This window comes from Octopus bimaculoides, chromosome 10, assembly GCF_001194135.2.
Source record: "Octopus bimaculoides isolate UCB-OBI-ISO-001 chromosome 10, ASM119413v2, whole genome shotgun sequence".
Lineage (NCBI taxonomy): Eukaryota > Metazoa > Mollusca > Cephalopoda > Octopoda > Octopodidae > Octopus > Octopus bimaculoides.
This window is the reverse complement of record NC_068990.1, coordinates 32,098,170-32,125,459: the sequence shown is the minus strand read 5'-3', so window position 1 is coordinate 32,125,459 and position 27,290 is coordinate 32,098,170. Positions and strand designations below refer to the sequence as shown.

At 34.8% G+C, this 27,290-nt stretch overlaps 1 protein-coding gene across 3 annotated transcripts; it reads left to right on the top strand.

The window, feature by feature from the left end:
* The first annotated feature begins 598 nt into the window (after positions 1 to 598).
* On the top strand, positions 599 to 22,064 carry LOC106874543 (AFG1-like ATPase). Of its 3 annotated transcripts, none has more exons than XM_014922313.2 (13): positions 599 to 774; positions 2,930 to 3,126; positions 4,641 to 4,705; positions 5,185 to 5,286; positions 6,511 to 6,641; positions 8,636 to 8,735; positions 9,986 to 10,044; positions 11,303 to 11,385; positions 13,209 to 13,279; positions 14,892 to 14,992; positions 16,044 to 16,184; positions 17,731 to 17,847; positions 19,757 to 22,064. In XM_014922313.2, the coding sequence occupies exons 3-13, from the start codon at positions 4,657 to 4,659 to the stop codon at positions 19,886 to 19,888; spliced, it is 1,086 nt and encodes a 361-aa protein (XP_014777799.1). In that variant the 5' UTR covers positions 599 to 774; positions 2,930 to 3,126; positions 4,641 to 4,656; the 3' UTR covers positions 19,889 to 22,064. The 3 variants fall into 3 exon arrangements, with proteins under 3 accessions (XP_014777799.1, XP_014777798.1, XP_052827077.1); XM_014922312.2 differs by having other exon boundaries at positions 600 to 774; positions 4,641 to 4,701; XM_052971117.1 differs by lacking the exon at positions 4,641 to 4,705 and having other exon boundaries at positions 600 to 774.
* The last annotated feature ends 5,226 nt before the right edge of the window (positions 22,065 to 27,290 follow it).

The following is a 27,290-nucleotide window of genomic DNA, read 5'->3' as shown; positions in this document are numbered from 1 at the left end:
TTCACAGTGAATGTGAATAATGCATGCTTATTACGTGCATATGTAGCTTTTGCACAGAATGTGCACATATGTTGTAAACGTGCAACTTTTGCATAAACTAAACTTGCTGTTCCTTGGAAGCCTTTAGAAAATGTATGTAACCTGTTTTTAAGATCATGTACCCATATGTAAATATGCATATATTTTGGTTGTTTTGAATGCATACATGTACAACATTTGTGAAATTAAGAAGAGCATTTGGGAACTACACTGATTACAATATATAGTACATATTAAAAGTAATGAGACCTATATAAAATTTGGGGAGTGATAAATACAATTTTCTTATTTCCTGTTATTTTGGTATTTTTATGTACCTCTTCATACCCCCAGCAACTTTCATCATGTGCATTTTTCAATGATGCCGTTAATTAGAAAAATCGAATATTCATACATATAAACCAAAATGTTATAGTTATCACCAAAGTTTAACAAAACAACTGCCATGATTATCGACGACTCTGGTACTCAAATATCAACATAACCATCCTTTGATACGGAACATCCGACTGTCCATGGCAGCGGCGGCAGCAGCAGCAGGAAAGCTGATACAGCTTCCATCCAGAGTTGTTTCCCCTTGTTGTGCACCAACACAGAATGACTTATGGCGCCCTTCATTTGAATGACATGATAACCTCGTCGGACAAAGTCTCCGAATGACCATGTCACCGATCCATCACTTGTATTGGACTCTTTTTCGGAGACCTCACATAGGTGTGGTACTCACGCCACAAGGTAGATTGATCTTTCCTTTTCTGTATTTATCAGTTGACACAAGCATCTTGGAAGTTATCTAATTTATTTTCTTTCCTAGGTTCGGACTTCACTGATAAAATTGTTAGTAATCATTTCTTGTTTACTTTAAATTGCTTGTTGATTTGTCGGTTGTATTTACGATTTTATTATTGTTAATAAGACTTTTCCGTTCATTCTATCGGGATCGATGAAATAAGTACCAGTCGAGCACTGGAGCGATGTAATTGACTTGCCCCTCCCTTCAAATTACAGGCTTTGTGCCCTAGTAGAAAGGATTGTTATTTTTATTATTACTACTACTACTACGTCTGCTTTATTACTACTAGTACTATTATTATTATTTCTGTTGTATTTCTTTAAAAAGTTACGTAATAGTGATGTACAAGGTCTTTTCATTTCGACTTTGTATGAATAAGGAATGGACAAAATACTCGAACCTTTGTATATTACCAGTACATGACGCATTGTTTAAGTTTACGTTGTACCTGAATATAGTGACATGTAAATACAATTGGTTTCAACAAGGTGTTGGAATGGGAAAAAAAATTTCTGAAAGATTTTCTGTGTATATTGTGATTCAACAACGGAATATACCTGGTATTAATTAATGGTTGGATTTGATCTCGACATTGCAAGTTGATCAAATTAATACCCGAGTTTATAATATATATTGGATTAATGTTATTACATATATAACACGTATGGATATAATACATAAGTGATACAAAACCACATTAAAATACAAATCCCAAACCGAAGAAAACACAAACATGAGCGAAGAAAGAAAGAAAGTAAATAAAAACATCAATTCGTAACCAAGTTGGGTCGATTTATGTTTACTTCAGCCAAGAAGGAGGGCACCGGCATCCTTGCAACTTGGCCACGTGTAATCTCCTAGGTAGGAAAGAGGATAAACTATATCGTTATTACGAATGAACTTCCCAAATAATTCATTTTATCTTTTATGCGTCATTAGACTATGGCCCTGCTGGGGCATTGGCTCGAAGAATTTCAGCCAAACAAATCAACTCCAGTATTTATTTTTTCTTAAAGTTTGGTACTTAAATTATTATATGTATATATAGAACGTCAGTGGATCATATATCTGAAAAAGAAGCACAATGATGAAGATGATGACTCTAAACGTTAGAGCAGTGATGTATTAAAGTTGTATGTCTGGTCATAGAGTGACCAATGGTTTCGCATCCATAAAGCGCTTAGCCTTATTAACGACCCGTCAGACTCCAGTGGCTGCAGACATATAACTGGTGTCTGATAAGTCGTCTATAAGGCTGAGCGCTTTATGGATGTGAAACCATTGGTCACTATGCTCGGCCATATAATTAACTTTCTGTAAATCTATCTATCCATATATCCCTCTATCTATCTATCTATCTATCTATATATATATATATATATATATATATATATATATATATATATATATATATATACACACACACACTCAGACAAGGAGAGAAAGATTCCCAACAGGAATAAAACTGGTCATTCATTGAGAGGAGCTGCACTTTCAATTTTTTGGGAGAAAAATGGTAGTAATAATGTCTGTTCAATATTGCAAATTTGCTTGTCAGTTGCTTGATCTTAACCATTTAGTATGTCCCTTATTTGGCTGATGATATATGCATCTCAGATCATGAGCAAGAATAGTTGGGGATCATTATAGCTATGTGTTGAGAGGAATTCTTTGGGGTTTGAATAACTCACCTCTGGAAACAGTGATGTTTCTTTCATCATCCTCAAATGACCCTTATTCAGGTACCTTTTGAGCAAGATGAGCTACTTGACTTGAAGAAAATTCTCACTGGGCCCCTCCTGCAAGGTCATTCTCTGTTTATCTTGATATGACATCATGTTGTGCACATATAGTTGTGATACATGAGCCTAGTGTATTTTTATCAGACATGTAGTCATAATGGGTATATTGGGCTTCATATATTTGTACACCAGCATCACTTTAATGGCATGTGTAGCTCTCTCACTCAATAATAATAATAATAATAATAATAATGATAATATCTACTCTATGCATGTATTTCCGCTCTTCTAGTGATATCCATACCTAGTATTATGTACTTATATATACTTATCTTTCTGTATCATTTTATCTTAGCAAAGAAAGTTTTCTACTGTCTGACAAGATGTAATTCCACTAAACAGAACTCACCTTTACTGGATACCTACTATGATCGATGCAAATATGGACAATTGAAAGCTGATGATCACCAAATTAGCGTTATTGGAAACTTACAATCACTGCATGACCACTTAAAAGACTACAAGCCAGTGACTTCTACTTGGTTTCAAAAGGTAACAATCTTTCCTATTAAATACATTTTTTATGGCCTAATGAGAGGCAGAAGAGTAGCACCCGTAGTCTTTTTCGTGGCCTCTGCAACTGATAGGAGGGAGTTATCCTCAGACTGGAAACTTAGTCTGAATGGTTGCAACAGAGTGGATTCTGCTAAAAGCATCCAAGGTTCAAGTATTGATGTTAAATTGAGCACCTATAAAACAAAAATAGTCCTTCCAACAGGCTTCCACACAGTTTCCATCTTTCAGATATCACTTGTAATGGTTCAGGTCAACCTGAGGTTATGATAAAAGATGGCCCAAGATGTTGCATAGCAGTGAGGTTGAACCTGAAAACGTAGTTGTGCAGTTAAATTTTTAGCCACCCAGCCATGTCTGCACTCAATTTGTCATTATCTTAGTCTAATTAATCTTTTCAGTTATAGTGTATTCATTCATATAATAGCTTCGGTATGTATGACATAGTATTCATGTTCATCTATCAGAGCAAGAAGGCCCATCTAGTTGTCTTTAAAGATAACTGATGACTTGCATAACTTTGTTTAAAGTGAATAAGTGTTGCATACCATCACCCTCACTCTCTCATCTGTAACCATCTTCAATCCAGTGGCAAGACCAGGTTAAGACAACTGGGGATGGAAATGGATGTAGTGGATGACCAAGATGTCTTACTAGCCTCATCTTATTCTCTGCACTTCACAATGCATTGTGGCAGCTGCCTACTTTTCTGTTGAAACTTGAAGGTTTCTTCTGCTCAGTCTGCCAGATCCAGTCTTTACATGCATAGGTAGGCAAGCTCTGATATGCTTATTAACCCATAGCTGAGACCCTGACAGGTGGTACTACTTTGGGTCAGAGTAGATCTGGGAACAATAGTGGCTAAGAGGTGGTTCCACATTCATCAAAACCCTGGAACTCCTGAACCAGAGCCCCACAATCAGGACAAGACGCAGCATTACTGGATTATTGAGCTTATGATAAGGTATCAGAGATATTGGATTGTGCTCTCTTGACAACTGATGCATTGCCCTGCTTGTCTTATTTTATTTAGATAAGATACCATTTCTATCACCTCTATCTTTTTTAAAGGTATTTCAAAGGATAAGTACATGGATAGTTGAATTGATATGGTACTGACAGCTAGCTCTGATGTCAACAGTACTGCAATATACTCCATACTCTTGGCTCTCAAGAATCCCACTTGGTTGCTGTATGTAGGATGGAAAACAGAGCAGATTGGTTCATAACTGTATGTAGCTGCTGTGATAGTGAGTTTAATCTTCACTGACAGAAGTTATCTACAGTAGATTAGTGATTTTCTACCAAGGAAAATTTCTGTAATAATTCAAATTAAAAAGATGAACTTAATAATTTAATCAGTCTTAGCTGTTGCTCAACTTAATTTCCTTTATTCTCACTTTAAAAGAGACTTCATTCTTTGTTTGATATTTCAGATATTTTCTCTAATCGGTTTTGCAAATCTTCAATATGTTTTCAAATTCTTGTTGCAGATATTAAAATTAAAAAATGACCAAAAAGCACCCAGAGGCATTTATTTATATGGAGATGTTGGTAGGTTGGTGCGAATTTTTTTTTTTTATTTGTTTTTCGTGTTACTTTTTACTTCAATGATGATTTCTTTTAAATGGACTGTTGTGTTAGCTGCAGTCAAGAGTCTTCTAAAATGATAATTGATAGTTGTAAGTTTAGAGCCTGCATTTCTGTTGTACAATTTTGCCTTCTTTACTTGTTGCATCAACAGATTAAACACAGGTCAGTATGGTAACCTTTTCATCATTACTCAACTTACTAGAATTAGCAGTCAAATCTCTTTCACATTACACCCTTCTGCCTTTAAAAAAAACCTGTTTTTACAGAGAATAATTTTTAGTTCTGGATGCACTGTGCTTGACAAAAAGGATAGTATGTGCTCATAGCTGGAATACTGTTTATCTCAGACTGCTCAGTCAGGACCTGGGATTTTTTTTTTCTCATTTCAGTTCTTCTTGTTAAAAAATAAATGATAATGTACATTTCACTCTTTTTATTCTTTAGGCTGTGGTAAGACCATGTTGATGGATCTCTTCCACAATAACTGTGTGATTGAGAAGAAACTCCGGGTACACTTTCATGAATTCATGCTTGATGTCCATAAAAGTATGTCAATTTTTATGGTTTTCTTGTTTATGTCAGCAGTAAGATATTATGTTGCTGATGTCTTTGGGAAAAGTATGGCTATTTTATCTTGTGCTTCTTCTTTTAAAATGTAGGTCCTTTATAATCCATCTAAAATAAACAAATATCATCAAGGATGGAGAATTGTCAGAAAAAGTAGAATATTGGACTAATATATTATTGTATTTAGTTTGCTTTTTAATATCCTGAGTTCAAACTTAGCTAAAGTTGACTTTGCCTCTCATCCTTTTGAAGTTGATAAAATAAATATTAGTTATATAATTAATGCACTCAATTCTCTAAGTAAATCAGGCTTGCCACCCTGACTTCAATTTACCTCACATTCTCCAGTAATTAATGTCTGTCAGAAAAGTATCAATGTCACTTAATTCTGTTCTCCTCTCCTGTGTCAGTATTATTGTCAGTTGTGATCTGTATTTCTTTAGATAAGTGTATGTATAGCAATGTTATTGAGATGTTGACTTTACAACCTGGATCCAAACCCACTGTGTGTTACCTTGGGTAAATGACTTTCACTAAAGCCTTAGATTGACTAAAACTTTGTGAGTGAAATTTAATAGATGGAGACTGAAGAAACCTCTCATATACTTATGTGTGTATACACATGTAAAATGGTGCATCAAGTTGCAACACTTTCCATAAAAAGGAACTTAGCTCTTTGAGAAATAGAGATAATAAGTAACAGACTGAAATAAGTACTGGAAGTTAATTTGATTAACTAAACCTTTAAGGCAATGCCCCGGTATGACCACAGTTCAACAAATGAAACCAGTAAAAGTAAACCCCAAAAAAAAGAAAACATAAATAACATCCAAATAGTCACCATGCTGCTCTTTTCACAGTTCATAGTTGGTTGAAGCAACTCTGACAATATTTAACATGTTTGAAGTGTGAAGAATTTAAACTTGTGTATATTGAGAAAGGAACTGCTTCAGCCAGTGCATTGGGTACAATTGTGTATTTTGAGTGAATACAATATGTATATTATAAAATGAGGGCTGACCATGAAAGTTGACTTGAAGGGGTCATAGGACATCCTCCAGCTCTAATGACATAAGAATATCATAAGTGTGAAAACAAAAAAAGGAAGAACTATCATGCTAACATTAAAACAGTGATATAATATATACTTACATCTCTCCCATTTACATGTTCAGATATACATGCATTGACTGATTATTTCAGAAATTCATAAAGTGAAGAAAGAGATGCCTAAACAGAGGAATATAAATCAATCAGAAGCATTTGACCCAATTCCTCCTGTTGCAAAAGAAATCAGCTCCAACACCTGGCTTTTATGTTTCGATGAATTTCAAGTAAGACATCTTATTGTGTTAATATTCATTATTATTATTATTATTACCTTTAGACTAGTTGCTCTTTATTGTTCTCTGACTACCATACTCTGCCTTAGTTTTCGTTTGACCTGCACCATCTGCTTTTTCACTTCTTGTGGAAGCAATGCGTTCTTCTGGTCAGAACGTCCATCTACTGCCAACGCAAAAAACTTCGTGTGCCATGGGTGATGATGCACTAAAGCTGTCTTTGTCAGGTATGTGCCTCCATAAATCATCTCTTGAATAGTGCTGTAGCCCTGCATTACCAAGGACTAAAATTGAGTGCCTGGCATCAGGAATATTGTCAAGTGCTCACAGTTCTCTACCAGTCAGATAATGCAGTAGTTCTCAGCTGGAGTCCTTATGCCCCTCAGGGGTCCATATAATATTTTGTTGTTAAAATTTATATCCAATAAATTGATTATAATTCTACAACGCTTAAGATATTTCAACATTTTCTGATACCATTCCTTATAATATTTAAGTATATAAATATAATGGGACTTTTAAGGTCTACCAGAGTAAAATAGGAATCAAAGGGACCCATAGGTAAAAAAATGGTTGAGAACCACTGCTGTAGAGGATTATTGATTGAGTAAGAGCATCAATGTTCTTAGGGAAGGATTAAGCATTAGCTCTTCCCTGCTGAAGAAGATATTCAGCCCAGGGCTTTAAAAAACTTTCAGAAATCCCTGCTAGTGCTACAGAGAGCATTGTCAGTTTGGAATAAACTTACAAGTATTGAAGTACTGTCAGTCCAGTGTATTTGTGTTGTGTGCAGAGCAATGGAACCATTCTGCATGCTTGTAATCAGTGTCTGATCACTGGTGACTTGTGATGTTACAGTGAACTGCTGGAAGCTTCAATAGCAAGTATTCAGTTGTTTGATCGACTGAATGTCTAGCTCAATAAATTAATGAGTAATTGACTGAGTAAATCCACAAACCCATGTCCCAAGCTGAATCAGCACAACAATTTGACATGGTTGGATCCTTGAATTTCGGATGCAATCCTTCCACCTGGCTTCTGCTCAGTTTCCATCCTTCTAGATTCATTCAAAGAGACTTGGGTCAACCTGAGATTATGGAAAAGACATTTGCCCAAGATGTTATGTAGTGGGATTAAACTTAGTTTAGATTGTGAAGTGAACTTCTTAACCACCCAACCTTGCCTGTATCCATGTCCAACATTAGAAGCAACTTGCTGTCTTTGGCCAAGAAGTGCAGCCAGTTTTATCCTGTTTGGTGGCCCTGGTGAAAAAAACTGTATAGTGAACATGACTGAAAGACCAGAGGAAAAATACTTTCCTCTTCAGCCAAGCCTTCGTTAATTTCATCATCTACTTGAAATGGAAAGCAAGGAAGTTTCAGCCCTCCAGTGGACTGGCTGAAACACTGTTGTCATTTAGACCTAGCTCATCTCTAAATAAGCAGTCCTCGGCATTCCAACATCCTGTGATCATTTTCATCCTGTTTTTCCTTTGTACAGGGGACTCAAAAGCACATTATCTAATGTGTCCCTATCTAAAATAGTAGGATTTGGCTTTACAAAAGATGTACTGGTGTTCATTAAAGGAGACAGATTTGAGATGATGGAAAAGCTTTTTCTACTGCTACTATTGTGGCCTCTGTTCCTAGTCTCATCTCTCCTCTCAGGTATTCTTGACTCACTTGCCTCCTGTCTTACCATTGCCCAAATTATGCATCACCATCCCCAGGCTCTACACAAACCACTATATCCAGCCTATCCTAAGAAGATCAACCCTTTGGAATTCTTTTGTTACATATGTTTCTCTTGTTTCCCTCAAAACGCAGCTGTTCAATAAAACATTAATGGCATCAATCTCACCTGTTTCAGAAGGCCTATGAAGACCAGGAATGTAGTTCATTTCTCAAGGAAGACCAATAAGAAAAAAAAAAAAAAAAATACTACATTACATAAAATACTAAATAAACCATTTTTAACAATTTCAGGTGACTGATATTGCAGATGCTATGATCTTGAAGAGTTTGTTTACTGAACTTTTCAATAATGGAATTGTTGTAGTTGCTACTTCGAATCGACATCCAGACGGTATGTCAGAAAACAAATGCATTGGAACTGAGTTTTACATTTTCTCCCAATTTTATTTATTTTACTATATTTTTTTGTTTAACATTTTTGTTACTACCATATTTCTTGTTGACATACTTTATCTTTACCTCAATTAATTTTGAAAATAATGAAGTATTTAGTAAAATAACTTAGTCATTATTAACTGGTGTTTGGATCATAACTTAACACTGAGTTCTGACAGAAGATTTTAATTCAGAACTCTTGAAAACAAAATGTTTATGCCACAGAGCCAAAGGTGGTCTCAGGTGGGTTGATATCAAAAGGGTTAATTATAAAGGATGATGTGAACCCATTCGAAACTAGGATTTGAATTGCTAGGTTGACAGGCAGTTGCTTGACTAACTGTTTTATGACTAATTAGAGGTGGATGGTTCATACCTTATCACCAACACTATGATGGTTGTCAGTGTTATAGTTTTAAGAAAATTTTGGAAACCTGTATATTGGAAAAATTCTCCTCATCAAATATTTAGAACTGCTAAGTAACACTGTAATTAATTTGTAGAATTTCAACATGTTATTTCATCTGTTTTTATGTTCTGAGTTCAAATTTTGCCGAGGTTGACTTTGCTTTTCATCCTTTCGAGGTTGGTTGATCTAATCAACTGGCCCCCTCCTTCAAAATTTCACATCTTGTGCCTAGAATAGAAAAGAATTTCAACATGTTATGAATTAATTTACTCTTCCTACATCACTTTTTGATGTTCATTTCTGAACATTTTAACAAATCATCATCATTGTTTAACATCTAGTTTCCATGCTGGCATGGGTTGGAAGGTTTGACATGGAGCCAGTCAGTTGGGAGTTGTCCAGACTCCAATTGTCTGTTGTGGCAAGGTTTCTACGGCTGGATGCCCTTCCTAACGCCAACCACTTGACAGGGTGTGCTGGGTGCTTTTTACACGCCACCAGAATAGGTGCATCTATGCAGTAGCAGCATAGATGCATTTACACAGTGCTGGCATGGGTGTGTTTACACAGCACCAGCACAGGTGATTTTTGTGTGGCATTGACACCTGAAAGGACAATCCTGTTGAAAGAACAAACCTGCCCTCATTAAATACATAATACTGAATATATTTAATTTTCCTTTTCTTTGTATAGTGTATATTTTGTGTGTGCGCATGCGCGCACATCTGTTTGTCTCTATAATGTTCAATATGTATCATTTTTACTATATTTCTCATTATTTGACATTATTTTTACAGATCTTTATAAAAATGGACTTCAGCGAGCTAATTTTGTACCATTTATTGATATATTAAAGGTAAACAACATAGAATTGATCTTTCCATATTTTACTTTCAAAAAGATGTAAAAATTCTTCCTTCGGATTATGCCTGATATGATATAAATGGTTACACTTCTATTTTAAGGAAGGTAATGATGAGTACTTTATTGAATACTTTACAGTATTTAGTTTTGCCCAACTATGTTCTTAATCGCACCAAGGTTAATTTACCTTTTAGCAGAAAGGATTATTAATGTTCTGGCAGAGTTGTTTGATCATCAGAAGAAATGCAGTATTTCTTCTAGCCAACTACATTCTGAGTTCAAATCCCACCAAAGTCAATTTTGTCTTTCATCCATTTGAGCTTGATGAAATAAAGGACCATTTAAGTCCTAGAATTGATGATGTCAACTAAGCACATCCCCTCAAAATTGCTGGCCTTGTGCCAAAATGTGAACCAATTATTGTTGTTGATCTCATTGTTAACTTAACTGGCACTCTGTCAGTTATGACACTGGGGGTTTCAGTTGATCCGATCAACGGAACAACTTACTTGTGAAATTAACGTGCAAATGGCTCGGCACTCCACAGATACACATACCCTTAACATAGTTCTCAGGCAGATTCAATGCAACACAGAATGTGACAGGGCTGGCCCTTTGAAATACTAGTACTACTCATTTTTGCCAACTGAGTGGATTGAGCAACATGAAATAAAGTGTATTGCTAAAGGACACAAAAAAACTGCTGGGATTCGAATTCATGACCATACAATTTGAGCTAATTACCCTAACCATTAAGCCATGCATTATTGTTATTAGTATTATTGCAAGTTGATAGAGACAATAGAGTGCCTTAAATTTTATAAGGGAAGCGATATAGTTGTATTTGAATCAACCTGAATATATTACTGGAAAGCATTTTATAGGATTTGAACTCAGAAAGGGTAAATTGAAATTGACTACTGTAAGGTATTTAATCCCTTATTTCTTCCAACTTCATATGTTAGAATATGGATTTCTTACATTTTCACAATACCATATATACTTCCACCCTCATGTGTGTCCGTTACTTATTTAACATGCCTAATGGAACGACAAGTAAAATTTTAACATTAGCAAGATTTTTATTTAAAAGATTGTGTGTAAATGTCATTTAGGCCATTGTTCTATTGTTTGTACTATGTTACTGTCCTCATGTGTCAAAATATTGACAATTAATACAACAAATCACACTTCAAATATTGTTCCATTCATCATAATTTTTGGCACTTTTAAACATTTGTTTTTCACAGGATTTTTGTTATGTATTGTGTCTGGACTCAGGTATAGACTACCGAATGAAACAATTGATTACCGAAGGGAAGACTTATTTTTTGTACGTAATATCATCTTATTCAATTCTCTAGAGTATGGTGACGAGATTTAGACTGAAGTAAATATTTTATACCAATGTTGAGTTTTTCTGTTCATTTTCCTTTATTAAATTAAGATGTGGTTTCAGTTTTGAGTTCACTCCATGAGACCTTTGGTAAGTATCTTTTATCACATCCATGGGTCAACTAAGACCTTGTGAGTTAAACTGGGTAAACAGAATTTGTTCTTGGGGAACAGAATAAATTCATTGCCTAGTTGAACACCTTTGAGTGCCTTTAGTGGAATCCACTGGGCAGGTTCAGGCTGGGTGTTATGTCTGAGGATCACTTTCTTTCCTCCATTAGTCACAGAGGAAGAGAAGTGCCATTAACTCTAAAAAGGGTTATGAGTGCTTCCCTTCCTCCTCTAAGTGCATTATCTAAAAATCAATCTCTTTTTTTTTGTTTTTTGTAAATATAACCCTAAAATTCATCTTGACAAATCAAGTTCTTTTGATATAATTTTTAAGATCAAGTGGAGATGTAAAGATAAAATGGTGGAGTACTTCCAACTTCTGGGTTGGGAGTTCATATCAACTTGTGGAAGTGTTGCATTTGGTCTCTAGCTAAAAAGTTAAACTTTTTTTTTTTTTTAGAAACACAAGAATCCAGTACTTATATCCAGTTTCTGTGACATTAAATAAATGGGAGGAAAAATCCTCCTCATCCTCTAGATTGGCTGTTGGGCTGTGATTAGTAACTTCTTTATGGACAAGGCATGCACTGTATTTACCAGCATATAAAACACACCTTATCCATATGACACACCCCTTTTTTACATGTGTATTTTGTGGAAAAACAACCAAATTTAATATGCTTCATCATACATTTATTTAATGATATTTTAAAGTGATTTTGTTGCAGTAGGGAATATATGATTTTATGCATGTAAATACAATATAGTGGCATTACAATGGAATAAAGAATGGAATTATGAATCATAAGTGATTTGCATTATAAGAGTACCGTATTTCAACTTTATTTTCTTTCACATCAACTGAGTATAGTTGTTAATATTTTGATCAAGAGAATTGTCATACAGATTGTAAAACTTATTCTTTGGCTATGATATTTTGTGTAACTGTGACCAACCATCAAGGTGGTGCACCACAGCTATGATTTTGTTGTCATCTGCTTGTTAGTAATAGCTAACAGGCAGATGAAAATTTAACTTCCATTTCATTTTTCTGGGAGAAATTCTCATTTAGATAGCTAAAAAATGTTTATTAAAGGTAACAGAGTCTTTCAATAATGTAAGACTTATCAGACGTAGATTATGTATGCTAAGGAAGTGGGTGTAATGAGATGATAGGAACTCACCACATAACTATGATGCACTGTAGGCAATTTTTCATAAGTTTGTGTTAACAGTCTATGATAATCTGGCTATTTTCAATGTTTTACTATTAGTAACAATTATTATACCTAGTGGACTTCCATTTTTCTTGTCTATGGTGCTCAGTCACCCTTCTGAAATATGGCCACATTAGACATGTGGTAATTTTTGGATCATTAAAAAAAAAGTGCATTTTATACATCAGTAAACACATGAACTTAGATTGCTTCAACCTATTTAGCTGACATATAGGTTCCACTTCTACTTTGTATTGTATAGTTAATGGTAGAAACTATTCTTCAAAAGTAGTTAATAATTACTTCAGTGATATGCTGGAGTTTAAGTTTTCATAACTAATTGCTCTTATGGAAAATTGGAAGTTAAATAGAAGTAAAAAGGAAAAGTAAGGAAATGCTGATGACTATAAAGAAATTTCTTTTGATTTTATAGAACCACAGAAGCTGATTGTGAAACAAAAGTGGATGAAGTGTTCAGTTCTTTGTGTGAATCTCAGAAATCTGGTAAGTCTTTGAGTAATCACATGCAGTTTAATTTAAACACATTTATGATCTAGTCACTAGCTAGACTAAGACAGGTTGTAGCAAGTGATATGTCTATAACAAAATTTTAACTTTCAAGTTCTAAGACAGTATCATTTCAAGCAGACGATGTACTTTAAAATTGCCAAGTTATTTTAATGTGCCAATAGTTTTATTTCACTCTCTCTCTCTTTCTCCTTTAGCTTTTAAGTAGCCATTAGCTCTTTGTTTTGCCTCGATAGAATGGAATCCACTCTCTTTCAGCTATTTCAAATCGCGCGACACTTAAGTTGAATGAAAAATCTTTTGGCGATGTCATTTACCACCAGTATAAAAATATGTATGTTATCAGATTTTGTTGGGTTTTTTTCACCTCTATACAGTTGCCATAATCAGGTGCACTTTTGTTCCTATAAATGAAAAAATATGCGTGGAAGCTTTCTACCAGACATTATAAAACACAGAAATATAGATGTACATTTCCTTAACACATTAAGCACACCTAACATTTTATTAATATTATACAGCTTAACTTTTTGTTAATCTTTCACTGCCTTAATGTATTTTTAAACTTTTACTCACAAACCATGTACTACTATTAAATTAGTTTTGAGTTATTAAACACTTACAAACTTGGAAGATTTCTGCTGTTGGTATACAGGAAATAAAGCTAAACTGATATATTATTAATTATACATGTAATCTCTACAAACAATCTTTTAATTTTCTATAATTTGAAACTAGTTTATTATGATCATTTTCTTTATAATTTAATACAATCTGCTAAATTAACATTTGATATGATTTGTCTGAATTTCTGAGGTGAGGAATCATTATTGTTCTCATCTTCGTTTTTATAATCACAATGTTTCAGCCAATGTACTACAAGCTTTCTTCAGGTGTTGCCTGTCATATTCAGTATTGTTCTTGAAGTTTGAAGTCAAACACTTTATTAAATCTCACAGATTAATTGTTCTCATTCCGTTTGTAAAAAAAAAAAAAAAAAAAAAACCAAGTACATAATATAAAGAGGTTTGTGAATGGAGTAGAGACAATGCAGGGTTTGAGAGGACTCTTTCAGTCTTACTAAGGGCCTGACAACCTCACTAGTGCTGGTGCTATGATAAACTGCACTCAGTGTACACTGCAAAATGGTTGATGTTAAGAAGGGCAGCTAGCTGTAGAACCTACTAAAAATTGAGATACAGGAGTAAGATTTGGTCCTCCCACCTACTGGATCTTATTGAACCATACAACCTATGACAGCACAAAAAGTTTATGTAAAATGATGATGATGTTCACAAGTACTGAAATAATTAATATGGTGAATATCCTTGATATGAACAATGGAATAAGAACAGTCTTCCCCCATAGGTTTAATAAAAGTTTTAGTTCTAAATTCTGAGAATATTATTGAATACAACAGGTACCTAAAAAAAGCCAGAGAGTATAGCAGTAAAAACATTGTGTTTATAATAATCAAGAACAGGATACTAGTTCAAAATAATGATTGATATGATGTGTTAAATTATGTTTTAAATAAATTCATTTCATTAAAATTTAAAAGAAATTTCCCTTTGTATTTTATTTCCAGATGTGGAACCTCGTAATCTCAAAATATTAGGAAGAAATCTCCATTTACCTGTCACATGTGGACGGCTGTTGGACACTTCCTTTAAAGCAATGTGTTGTGAAGTAAGCATTACATTCTGAATGTCCACCCTTGTCCTGAGATGTACATAGGATTGTTTCGCGAGAAATGTGTTTAGATGCTATATCAATCAGCTTTGTTTTGTTGTTTCTGATATTATTTTAGTGTTTATTGTGAAATGTGCTATGTGAGTTGCATTATCATGTTGGGGGTTGACTGCATTTTGTATTGTGCTAAGTGCTTTGATTTCTGACAGTGATTATGTAGAGTATACTGTATTGTTTGACATTTGTGTAGAATGCAAATTGTGTAATTTGTTGGTGTTAAAAATGTCAGATAGTAATTAATGTGTTGTTATTTTTTTGGATGGATTTTGTGTAAATTACATGTTGTGTGGGTTTAGTTGTGATTCTGAAGAATGTATTGTTATTTGTGAATGGTAACTGTATACTTTTCTACTCTAGGCACAAAGCCCAAAATTATGGGGGAGGGGTTCCAGTCAATTAGATCGACCCCAATATGCAACTGGTACATAATTTATCAACCCCGAAAAGCATCATTCGAGCGTTGGCCCACACAGAGGCAATGTGGCTGATGTCTGTGTCACGTAACTGGTACCCATGCTGGTGGCAGGTAAAAGCACCCATTACTCTTGGAGTGGTTGGTGTTAGGAAGGGCATCCAGCTGTAGAAATCATGCCAAATCAGACTGGAGTCTGATGCAGCCTCTCAGCTTACCAGCCCTGGTCAAACCATCCAACCCATGCCAGCATGGACAACGGATGTTAAATGATGATGATGATGAATGTGGCAACAGAATTTCAATTGAAGATATTTTATTTTACTAACACTGCTCATGTCCCTGGTAAAAGCATGAATATTATAATGATTGGTTTCTGCTTCCTTTAAAATACAAGACTCAGTGACTAATGAAAGGAAAGTATCCTGATAAAGAGCAACATTAAATAAAGGGTTAGTTGGCATTTAAGTGAATCTCTGAGCAGATTCTAGCTCTTTCATTTTAATTTCCTCCTTAAGACAAGCATAAATGTCAAAAAATAATTGTTTTCTTATCAATATACCATTGTTGTTTCAGGCTCTTGGCGCCATAGATTACTTAGAGATATGTCGACATTTTGATGTTATTATTTTGCGTAATGTTCCAGCCATGTCCTTGAACAACAGGACAGCAGCACGGCGATTTGTCACCTTAATAGATACGTTATATGATAACCAAGTAAGTTAACTTCTTTTTCTTCTTTATAATAGATATTTGTTGAATCTAAACATAATCATTCTCTTTGTGGATTTAACATTTACTTTCTCCTACTACAATATGTTAAACATGTCTGTCACATGCCAATTTTTCATGCATCTTGCCTGTTTCATCTAAGAGATACAGCACTCTCAATTTTATAATACATACTTCTTTAAAAGCCTTCTACCACAAGTAGAAGTAGGCCAAAGAACCCTACAATCAACACCAAAAATTTTTTTTACACAAGTCAACAAGGAGCCTGAATGCTATTCAAATCCCACCCTATTATCTTAAGAGGGAAGGTGTACTTTAGACAAAGTGATCTTAAAAGCAAACTGCTCCAATCTGAGATATCTCCGATTATAAGTTTGCTCAATGAAGCTGACCCACGGCTGAACAATAACTTTTTTTTACCTAACTTGATCATTTATTTCCAGTACATATCCATACCAATGAAATTGTCTTTCTTGATACATCCACTGATACTTCTGCTATCGTTAACAGACCACCACCATCATTCATACTCATACTCTCTCTTCTGTTCACCTTTCAGTCATGTTTGCCTTGAATAAATGAAGACAATCTCCCTAGTTGCTGGTGCTACATAAAATATACTCTGGTAAATGATGAGGAACAATAAAGAGGAGAGTTGGTCTCTTTAGCCTTTCCAAGCAATGGGACAGCCTATCTAGTGCTGATTCAATGATAAAATGCATTCAATACACTGTAAAGTAATTGGTGTTAGGAAAAACATCTGGCTATGGAAACTGCACTAAAAATTGAAACAAATAAGTGAGTTGTGGTCATGTGGCTCATGTAGGAGTGCAGTAACCTTGAATAACAACTAACTCAAATGATTACATTCTGGCCAATCAAATACCAGAATGAAAATCAAGTATAAAATGATAATGCTATGTACTTTAAGCTTCTACACAGTTCCTGTCTTTCAGATTCCTCTCACAAGGAATTGATGAACCTGTGGCTACATTTGAAAACACCTGTCCAAGGTGTCTCTGAGTGGGGTTGAACTCAGAACCATATGGTTTACATTAATGTTATTGATGTTGTCATTGAATTGATACAAAGTTGTGAGAAAAATGTGGTTAAGAAACAAATTCTGGGGAGATATAGCTTGGAATTAAAAAATAACTGGGGGAAGGGTTTAGTTTAAAGTATTGGAAATGAGAGAGAGTGGTGGTGCCACGAAGATGAGAGAGAAGTGGTTTACTTGAGATTATAATGCAGTAAGAAAGCTGAGAAGATCTGTATAAATTGCGGTACAGACAGAAGAGGGCACAATTTAAGAGTTGTTAGGAGAAGTGATTGGGTAAGGGGATGAAAGTTAAGGTGTGATTAATGCTAGTAATGCACAGGTTTTGATTGAATAAATTGTGCAACCTTCTGAAGAAATTAGCCTTATGCTTATCACATCTGAACATTATTCCTTGAAGTTGGGAATGACTAGTAACAAGTGTCAAACTTACAGCATTAAACATTCTTTTTTGTTTTGTTTCTACAATTTCAGGTGAAGTTGATCATAGCAGCTGAAGTGAAACTATCCCTGATATTTTATATTGGAGAATTCAATGTGAAATGCCAACAAGATCACAGTATGTTGATGGATGATCTAGGGATTCATTCGGTGAGTATGTCTTGAATTTTGAAAAATGTCAGTAGCTCATGTGATGGAGAACAATTCTGAAGAAACACAAAGACTTCTTGGAGAAATCTTTGTACTTCTTTGTATAATCAGTATTTAATTTTTCACCGCCTGACTGGCCTTCGTGCGGGTGACAAGTAAAAGCACCCACTACACTCTCTGAGTGGTTGGCGTTAGGAAGGGCATCCAGCTGTAGAAACTCTGCCAAATCAGATTGGAGCCAGGTGTTGCCATCTGGTTTCACCAGTCCTCAGTCAAATCGTCCAACCCATGCTAGCATGGAAAGCGGACGTTAAACGATGATGATGATGATGAAGGCTTCTTCCACTTTGTAAGGAACTAAAAGACTAACAGAGGAAACACAGAGAAGATGGGTAAACTCTGGCTTTTCAGTACCAATTCACCTATAATCTCTGTAACAGGCATTATCTTCCTATTACATGTTTTCTCAATCAGTGAGGCCAACAATTGATAAGAACATCACTTTTCTGAAAGTTTTGATTACAAATTTGAAAGACATCTTTATATCCATCTATTTCTTAGAATATAACAAATGATTCTAATGATATAAGGCCACACGTTTGTAGGAAAGAGTTATAGTTGATTGAGTTGACCTTGGTATATGACAAGGAAGCTACCATGCTATCACTTGAACTGCAAGAGTTAACAGCCACTCTTCCTTGAACCATATGCTCTCATCTTTAAACTAAACATTAGATTAATATCACTCTGGAATTATTGCTAATTGTAGGCAAAAATCAACCCTGGTGAGATTTTAACTCAATATTGTAAGCTAATCTATTTAAAGTTATGTGAAATGGACTGTGAATAGTGAGGTACTTTTTGTCAGAGATTTAGCTTAGTTGGATACAGACAGTTCTTTCTTGGATAGTTAATCCAGCTGCAACTCTCATTAGTATTCATCATGAAGAAAAGTATTAACATCACAACTTCCTATTTTCTCACTGCCTATATAACAGCTCATACATAGAAAATTTTATTTTATTTTCAGTTGTTATCTGTTTTATAATTTCTAATGTGCAAAGGTAATCTGTTTTCTTTTTGGCCACAATAATATAGGCTTGCTGTAATGACTTTCCTATAATACATTTTCCTTATAGGAAGAGTATATTATGTAGCCTTGCTAGATTTATGAATACATTGTATGTTCTTGTTAGGCTGACCAATACATTTTATCTTTCCAATACTGACTAGTGGAATTCACTGTAAAGGAAGATGTTTAATTCAGAAGAGTACATAAGTACCTTTTCATCCAAAATTTCATCCAAGCTAACAGCAAAAGGTAGATTCAACATGTGGGATTGGATAAAAGTCTGAACAAATCTTGTGACTAATATTTACCTTATAGTCACCACCAATATATACCTCTTCATTTCCCAACTGCAGCTGTTCCAAAATTTTTGGTTTTTGGAATGTATGATAATACCTTCAATGAATCCCATTTGTATCAATTCCTTTTCACTATTTTGGTCACCTTGACCAAGCTTAGGAAACTTACAATATCTATATACCTAGTCATGTGCAAACACAGAAAGCATATGCCAACATTAACATATCAATAACATGTTTGCAATATACAGTATCCATGATATACAATGTTTACAGTTCACACTGTTTTAATGCTAACATTTTCACACTACTATATTTTATGCTGAAGTTCTGCTTGGTGAACTTTGCCTTTCATTTCCCCAAGTTGGATAAAATAATTACCATTGGCTACAGGCCTTCAATGAAAAATAATTTTGTTATTTGTGTTGATAATATTTTATGGACAATGAGGAATATCATAACATCCCATTATTTTTTCTTATAAATCTCTGAAACTGCACGTCTATCTAAGCAATATTTATTTATTTTTGTATTTATGCAGCACAGTGATTTGGCTCAGTCTAGTATATTTACTGGAGAAGAAGAACTTTTTGCTTTTAGTCGAACAAAGTCAAGACTAAGTGAGATGATGACAGAAGAATATTGGAGAATCAAACCAAAACAACCAACGTAATGATAACTGAATTTAGGAGGATTTTTATATAGAAACGTAATAGTATTGAAATATATTGTAAAAATATGGAAAAACTATCTTTGTTTAAATTCTTATACAACGGAAATTTAACATATTTAAAAATTATTTATCTGGAATATTTAATAGTGTCTATAAAATTAAATTTTGCTTCAGCTATTCAGTGGATTCATCTCAGGGGAAAATTATTTCAATGTCAAAATTAAAACAAATTGCCAAATGGAGGTTTCTTTTAATACTCTTTTACTCTTTTACTTGTTTCAGTCATTTGACTGCGGCCATGCTGGAGCACTGCCTATAGTCGATCAAATTGACCCCAGGACTTATTCTTTTGGAAGCCTAGTACTTATTCTATCGGTCTCTTTTGCCGAACCGCTAAGTTACGGGGACATAAACACACCAGCATTGGTTGTCAAGCGATGTTGGGGGGACAAACACAGACATATACACACACATACATATATATATATATATATATATATACATATATACGACGGGCTTCTTTCAGTTTTCGTCTACCAAATCCACTCACAAGGCTTTGGTCGGCCCGAGGCTATAGTAGAAGACACTTGCCCAAGGTGCCACGCAGTGGGACTGAACCCAGAACCATGTGGTTGGTAAGCAAGCTACTTACCACACAGCCACTCCCGCCTCAGTTTTTTTTTAAATTTTTTTTTTTTATGGAGGATATTCAGACTTCAAAGAATTTAAAGACAAAAATGTGACTATCCTAAACAAAATAAGCAGCTACATTGTCTCTTTTAAGTTCTCTTAATTCTGTCTCATTTTCTGAGTCTCAGCAAAAATTTTTACGATGTTTTCATCCTCGAATGTCTCCCTGTCAATGTCTGCTTCACTGTAAAACTTTAAATAAGTAGTTTCTCACTGGTTCACTGAAGTCTTTTTCATATAGTGATGCAAGAAAATATATGAGGAGAAGTTTTTCATTGCTTTCAAGAAGAGAATTTGAGCTTTGCATGGTCAGCCAACTGAACACTCTTCAATTATAAAGTTACTGCAGCGATTAATTCCTATGATATAATTTACAGCTAAGCGGACTGAATCATTGAGAGTTAAGTGCCTTTGTTGCTTATGCAATACAAACCCTCATCTCTTTGATGGGCCAGTATCTTTTTCAACTTTGATAATTTGATATATGTTACATTGGCTAAATATATTATTTCTTACATGTCATCACTAAATGCTCTTTAATGCTTATTAAAAGATGTTCGGAATTTCACATTATGTGATACTCTGCTTTATTATGACTTGTGATCATAGACTAAAGTAACATCAACTAAATAGCATGGTCCAAAATTTAGATTTATTTTTATTCCTTTCAATAAATATTGTTGGAAAATAAATTTCCCCTACCATGAAATATATTCTAGAGAAAGATGGCATGTCTTATCTCCATGTGCATCTTATGTGTTTATAGATATAGGGATTAAGCTTATCAGTAATTGAAAAATTAAAAGATAGGTCCTAAAAATTATTTGGTTATTAAATTAAATTTAAGCAATCTTTGAAGTTTTATTCATTTTCCAATACTTAAAATGGTTAAGCCTTTTCTCTCTAATTCTGGAGAAATTTATTGACTTCATAAAAAATATGGGCCAACCAGTTTCTAGAAGAATGTTTTTAAATGTGAGCTTACCCTAATGTCAATTTAGTTACAATGATGTGTGATGTTCTGATAAAACATTCATTGCAGCCAAATATACAACAATGATAAGCTTACTGATTTAAAGGAAGTATTCTGTAGAAGAGTTTTGAGTCTGTGTTGTTGCTCTTTCACTTCACTTATTCTGCTAATGTACATGAATATAACACAGAGGTCAACAGAGCTGATTACTTTGTTAATAAATATCATCATGAATAAGCAATTAAATAGATTTACTGTGAGAAAAATAAATAACTTTATCCTTTGTTATGCCAAAATCTGATTAAAAGTTAACTCCCTTCCAACATTGTTCCCCAAAAAGATAAGAACATGAAGCAGGTCCTTCACAATATTTAATTCAATGTTTCCCTTTTTGAAGTTCAAATCATTTTCGACTCATTTTTGTTTCATCCGATCAAGATTGATACCAGTAATATATCATATTGATTATACTCATTTCACCTTATGAAAATAAAGTCTGTTTTTTTAAAAGAAAAAAAATGTGGTGTGAATTCTTTTGTACTCATAAATCCATACACTTTTGCACATATATGTGTACTTATTCTTAAATGATTTAATTAGAAATTGATATAAATATATCTTTGGGATGGGTTCTGAAATATATACTCCATAACAGTTGAAATACTAATAATAAAGAGCAATTTAAATTTCATTGTTCTATTCAATTTTGGAGGCTTTCTAATTTTGATATATGGGGATTTTGGTTAGCTTAATGGATGTTTTTCACTTCTGCCATTCTGCTACCTACATTATTAAGTATGGTTTTATGTAAAAGATTTGAAACAGTTGAGTAGAAGCTTTTTGCTTTACAATAGATGACATTAATTAGTTGGTTTACAATATTAAATGTCAACTTAATTTCTGAGAAAGAGAAAGAGGAAGTCTTTGGTTCTGGGATTAATGTGATCCTTTTGAAATATGAAAATATGTTTAACATTTGAACATTTAGTACTACAGAAGACTAACTCAATAGCTAAGGCACTTCAGATATAACTAGATTCAAAGCTAATTGTCTACTGGTTGCCTTACCATTTCCTTTATGAACAGCAGATTTATAATTCAGTATGTAAGCCAAAGTATTAGAATTATGAAGTAAAGAAGTCTTCAACTAAGCAACTTAATTGTCTGCAAGGAGAGAATTATCAATGAGATCAGTACTCAATTTAGCATGTATGTAAGTATCTATCAGGGTTTAGTACTCACTCTCTCATGTTTATTGTTCCCCAGGCTATAACGGATGGTCTTAAATTGTATCCTGATGATCTTGTTCTTATAGTAGTATATGTGGAAGATTTGGTGAATAAATTGGTGATATGGAAGCAAAACCTGGAATTGAAGGGCCTTAAAGTAAACTTAACCAAGACTAAATTTATGCTAAGAAAAGAAAACAAGAAAATAAATATGCATAAAAGATGTTGAAAGAAACTTCCTAAAGTGTGCCAGAGTAAACAATGGATACACAGGAGGTGTAGTGAGACCACAGACTGGCTAATAGGAAAGGTAATCTTCGTATGTGCCAAATGTGCTGGAGCATTAAGCACAGAGTGCAGCTTAGAAGGCTCTCTAGAAATAGTCAATAGTTTTTGTTAGCAAAGTAATCTAATTGGCAGTGGGTTTGTGGGCCCTGAAAGCATAGTAATCAGAGCAAGAACATGGTGGAAAATATTCAAGGAGTTACAACCTCTGTTGGTAACAAAGAGCCTTTCACTCAGAGTACAGGGCAGATTGTATGACGCTTGTATGTGAAGTGAGGTGCTACATGGTAGTGATACCTGGGCTGTGAATGCAAAAAATTTGTGAACATTAGACATAAATGAATCAAGAATGCTTCACTAAATGTGTAATGTCAGCATGCATGACTGACATGGTACAGATGAGCTGTGAGAAAAACTTTGTGTTAGAGGTATCAGATGTAGCTTGCATATGCATGATGACGGATGTATATTAACATGCTGAGTGCTTGAAGTGGATGGTGCCTATGCAAGAGGAAGACTTCAGAAAGACATGGGAGGAAGTGATGAAAACTGATCTCAAGATGTTGAACCTCACAAGTAAGAAGTGACTACCACAATTGGTGACATGCTGTACTTGTGAAAAACTGCTCTTTTTGGCAAGTATGGCAGAGAGAATGCTAACAAGGAGAGTGTTGATGGTTGGGATGCTTGTGCTGTATTCATTCAGTGCTCTCTCTCCTTCACTATTCTCTCTCCACAGCCTCCTTGCATAAGATACTCTCATAGATTTCATCTTCTGCTCTCCACACACACCTCTATGTTACTCTCCTCTTCCTTCAGGTCTCTCTTTTTCTCTGCTCTCACTGCTTTCACCAACTGCAACCTCCTGCCTCTCTTACCCACTGCCTTCTCATCACAGCTTCAATGCCTGGGATACTTTCTCTCATTCATCCTCTGCTCTTCTCTCACCTCTGTGGTACTCTCCAGCCCTTTCTCTCACTACCCTTGCTGCATTCACCCACAGCTCCCCCACTCTCTGTCTTCCTTTCCCCTCACAACTTCTCTACCAACTGATCATCTTCTCATCTCCCCCTTTTTAGTCTACCCCCACTGAATAAGATACTCTTTCGTACTACTTGATTTACTATGTGGGTGAACATTATAAATCTTACTCAGCCAGATATTTTAAGCATCTCAGCAGTAATACCTGATGAACCAGAGGCTTTCCCTGCCTTCTTATCCTCAACTGCTTCATCCATCATACTGCTGTCAACTAGGATGGTTATTCTCTCATTGGGTATACATGGGTTATACCCTCTTCCTCTCATGCATTTTTCTCATTCAACAATCTCACTTAATAGCACTTTCGTGCACTGGAGATGTATTACCATTCTGTACATACTTTCCCCTGTGATGTCTCAATTTTCTCTCAGACACACTGCCTAGGTATCTGGAATAACTTATGCCTCTGGTCGTCATTGGTACACTTTTTGGTCTCTGGGCCTTTCTCCTTGCTAGATACACCTGATGTCTGGCTTCTCTTCTTGTAACAGGGTATGTATGTATATACATACATACATACACATGCAAGCATGGCTTGGAAGATAGACATATAGTCGGTTTAATATAAAGATAAACAAACAGATTAAAAAGACATGTACATGCAGGAACAATCATATGCCCACAATCATCCACATAAGTTACATATACATATATAAAAGCAGCTCTGTGTGTGTGTATGTGTGTGCAAGCGTGCGTGTGTGTTCTGTTGTTTTTTCCCTGAATTCACAATATTTGCAGTCTTATTTTCATGTTGCCATGAAATGACTCATCATCACAACACAGCTTTTCTAATTTCTATGATTATTATACCTTCTGTCTTTTCTTTCTTTTCTTTTCTTTCTTTTTCCCTTTCTTTCTTTGTATTTCTCTTTTCTTTCATATTTAAGAAAAAGAAAATCCGGTGTGTGTTTTGATAAGTGTAGTACCAAGATAAAACTAATGACCAGTTTTGCTCATTAATTAATACCAACAGTCTCATTAACAGCAACCTGGATATTTAAATTATTGCACCATATGCTTCAGATGCAGGAAATATCATATAACACACAGTTAGGTTTCCATAAATCTCCACTGAGCATAATAGGTGTCATCTTTTTGTATTTCACCAAATGAAATCTAAGTTGTTGTTGTTATTATTATCAAGGTAGTAAGCTGGCAGAATCATTAGCATAGTGGACAAAATGCTTTGGAACATTTTCTCTTTACATTCTGAGTTCAAATTCTGCTGAGGTCAATTTTGCCTTTCATCCTTTCAGGGTTGATAAAAAAAGTACCAGTCAAACACTGGGGTCGATATAATAGACTAGCCCCTACACCAAAAGCTTCAGGCCTTGTGGCTATTGTAGAAAGGGTTATTATTATTAAGGCGGCAGCCTGGCATAATTGTTAGCATGCCAGACAAAATGGTAACATTTTATTCCACTTTATGTTCTGAGTTCAAATTCCGCGAAGGTTGACTTTGCCTTTCATTCTTTTGGTGTCGATAAATCAAGTACCAGGGAAACACTGGAGTCGATGTAATCAGCTAGTCCCCTCCCCCAAAATTTCAGGCCTTGTGCCTACAGCAAAAGGATTATTATTATTATTATTATTATTATTATTATTATTATTATTATTATAATAAAGACAGCAAGCTGGCAGAATCATAAGCATACTGGAGAAAATGCTCAAGAGCATATGCCACCAAGGTCAACTTTGCTTTTCATCCTTTCGAGGTCAATAAAATAAGCACCAGTTGGACACTGGGGTCAATGTAATCAACTTAGGCCTGCCCCTAAGACTGCTGGCCTTGTACCGAAATTTGAAACTATTATTATTATTATTATTATCATTATTATTATTATTCAGTAGTTTTATTTTTATAGCATGCTTTCACTTCACTACGGAGCACAGCTCTGTGTGCCTTGATTATGTGCTGTGGTTTGCTGTGATGCTCTTATGGTTACTGTATTGAAAGTGTTTTGCATAGGATGTGTGCAGTGCCCAGTGGTGCAATTTTCTGTATGTTATATATATTTGTAAGTCCTGGTGTTTTTGTTATGTATTTGTCTGAATATTTTTTTTATCATCATCATTATTATTATTATTATTGTTATTATTATTATTATGCAAAAATGAATAGTAGGAGTTAAAAGAGATAATGGTGATAAAGTGCCTAGAAGACCCCACAAGGCATAAGGTGAGTTGAAAAATCAGTTTGCAAGATTGTATGTAAAGAAGAATAAGGGGAGGGGGTGAGAGGCAGACTAACAGAACAGGTAGTGTTGAAGGGCAGATGTGCAAGAAGCCATGAGTTGGGTGGGGGAGATAGCAGGATGCAGAAGAGAGTGGGGAGGAGGCAGGAGGGGTAGTAAAGATGATAACATTGTCAGCGGGGAAAGACTGATGACTTGGTTGGTAGTCTGCAAGAAACTACACTACAAAGCACTTCCAGAACTCAATTTATTCCTCACTGAATAACTTATCACTGCCCAAAAATGTCATCAGGTTAATACATCCCACTGTGATTGATGTCTGACTAAAACAACATACAATACCATCTGTAGGAAATACCCTGAGATAAATATAGACAGTGTCCTTGTTATTGAATGCATATATACACAGTGGTATAGTGCTGAAAAAGAAGTAAGAGAATGCTGAAAGTACTACTTAGATGATGGGGATGTATAAGTGAGCACTGCAAGCCCATGTCACAGTAAGTGCCTTAGAAAAAAATAAATACTCAAATTAGACTGATATCAAAAGAGGCTGGTACGTGTGTGCAGGTATATCAATACCTGATTAACCTTTGAATAGGTCTAATCAATCTATGCTCCAATTTTGATAACAATTGGCCTCATAGTTTAGGAGAAATTTTATTAAAGATGGATAAGCTGAACTTTATAGATCCCTCTACAGCACTATACATGCAAACAGCATTTTTTTTTTTTTTTTTACCCCAGCCAGCATTGATACTAAATTCTACTTCATAATGGTGATATGTACCTAATCATGATTCCAAACCCTCTTGGCAATACAGTTTATTAAATACAGTTCTTAAAATAATTTATTTAGGCTTCCCTTGAAGTTTTCCATTTGAAATTTTGAACAGATTTGTTAGAAACTCTGTTCACAATGAAACCCTTAGACTTCATTACTTTTGTTTGAATTTCAGATACTGGAGGATAACACCTGAGCCAATTGT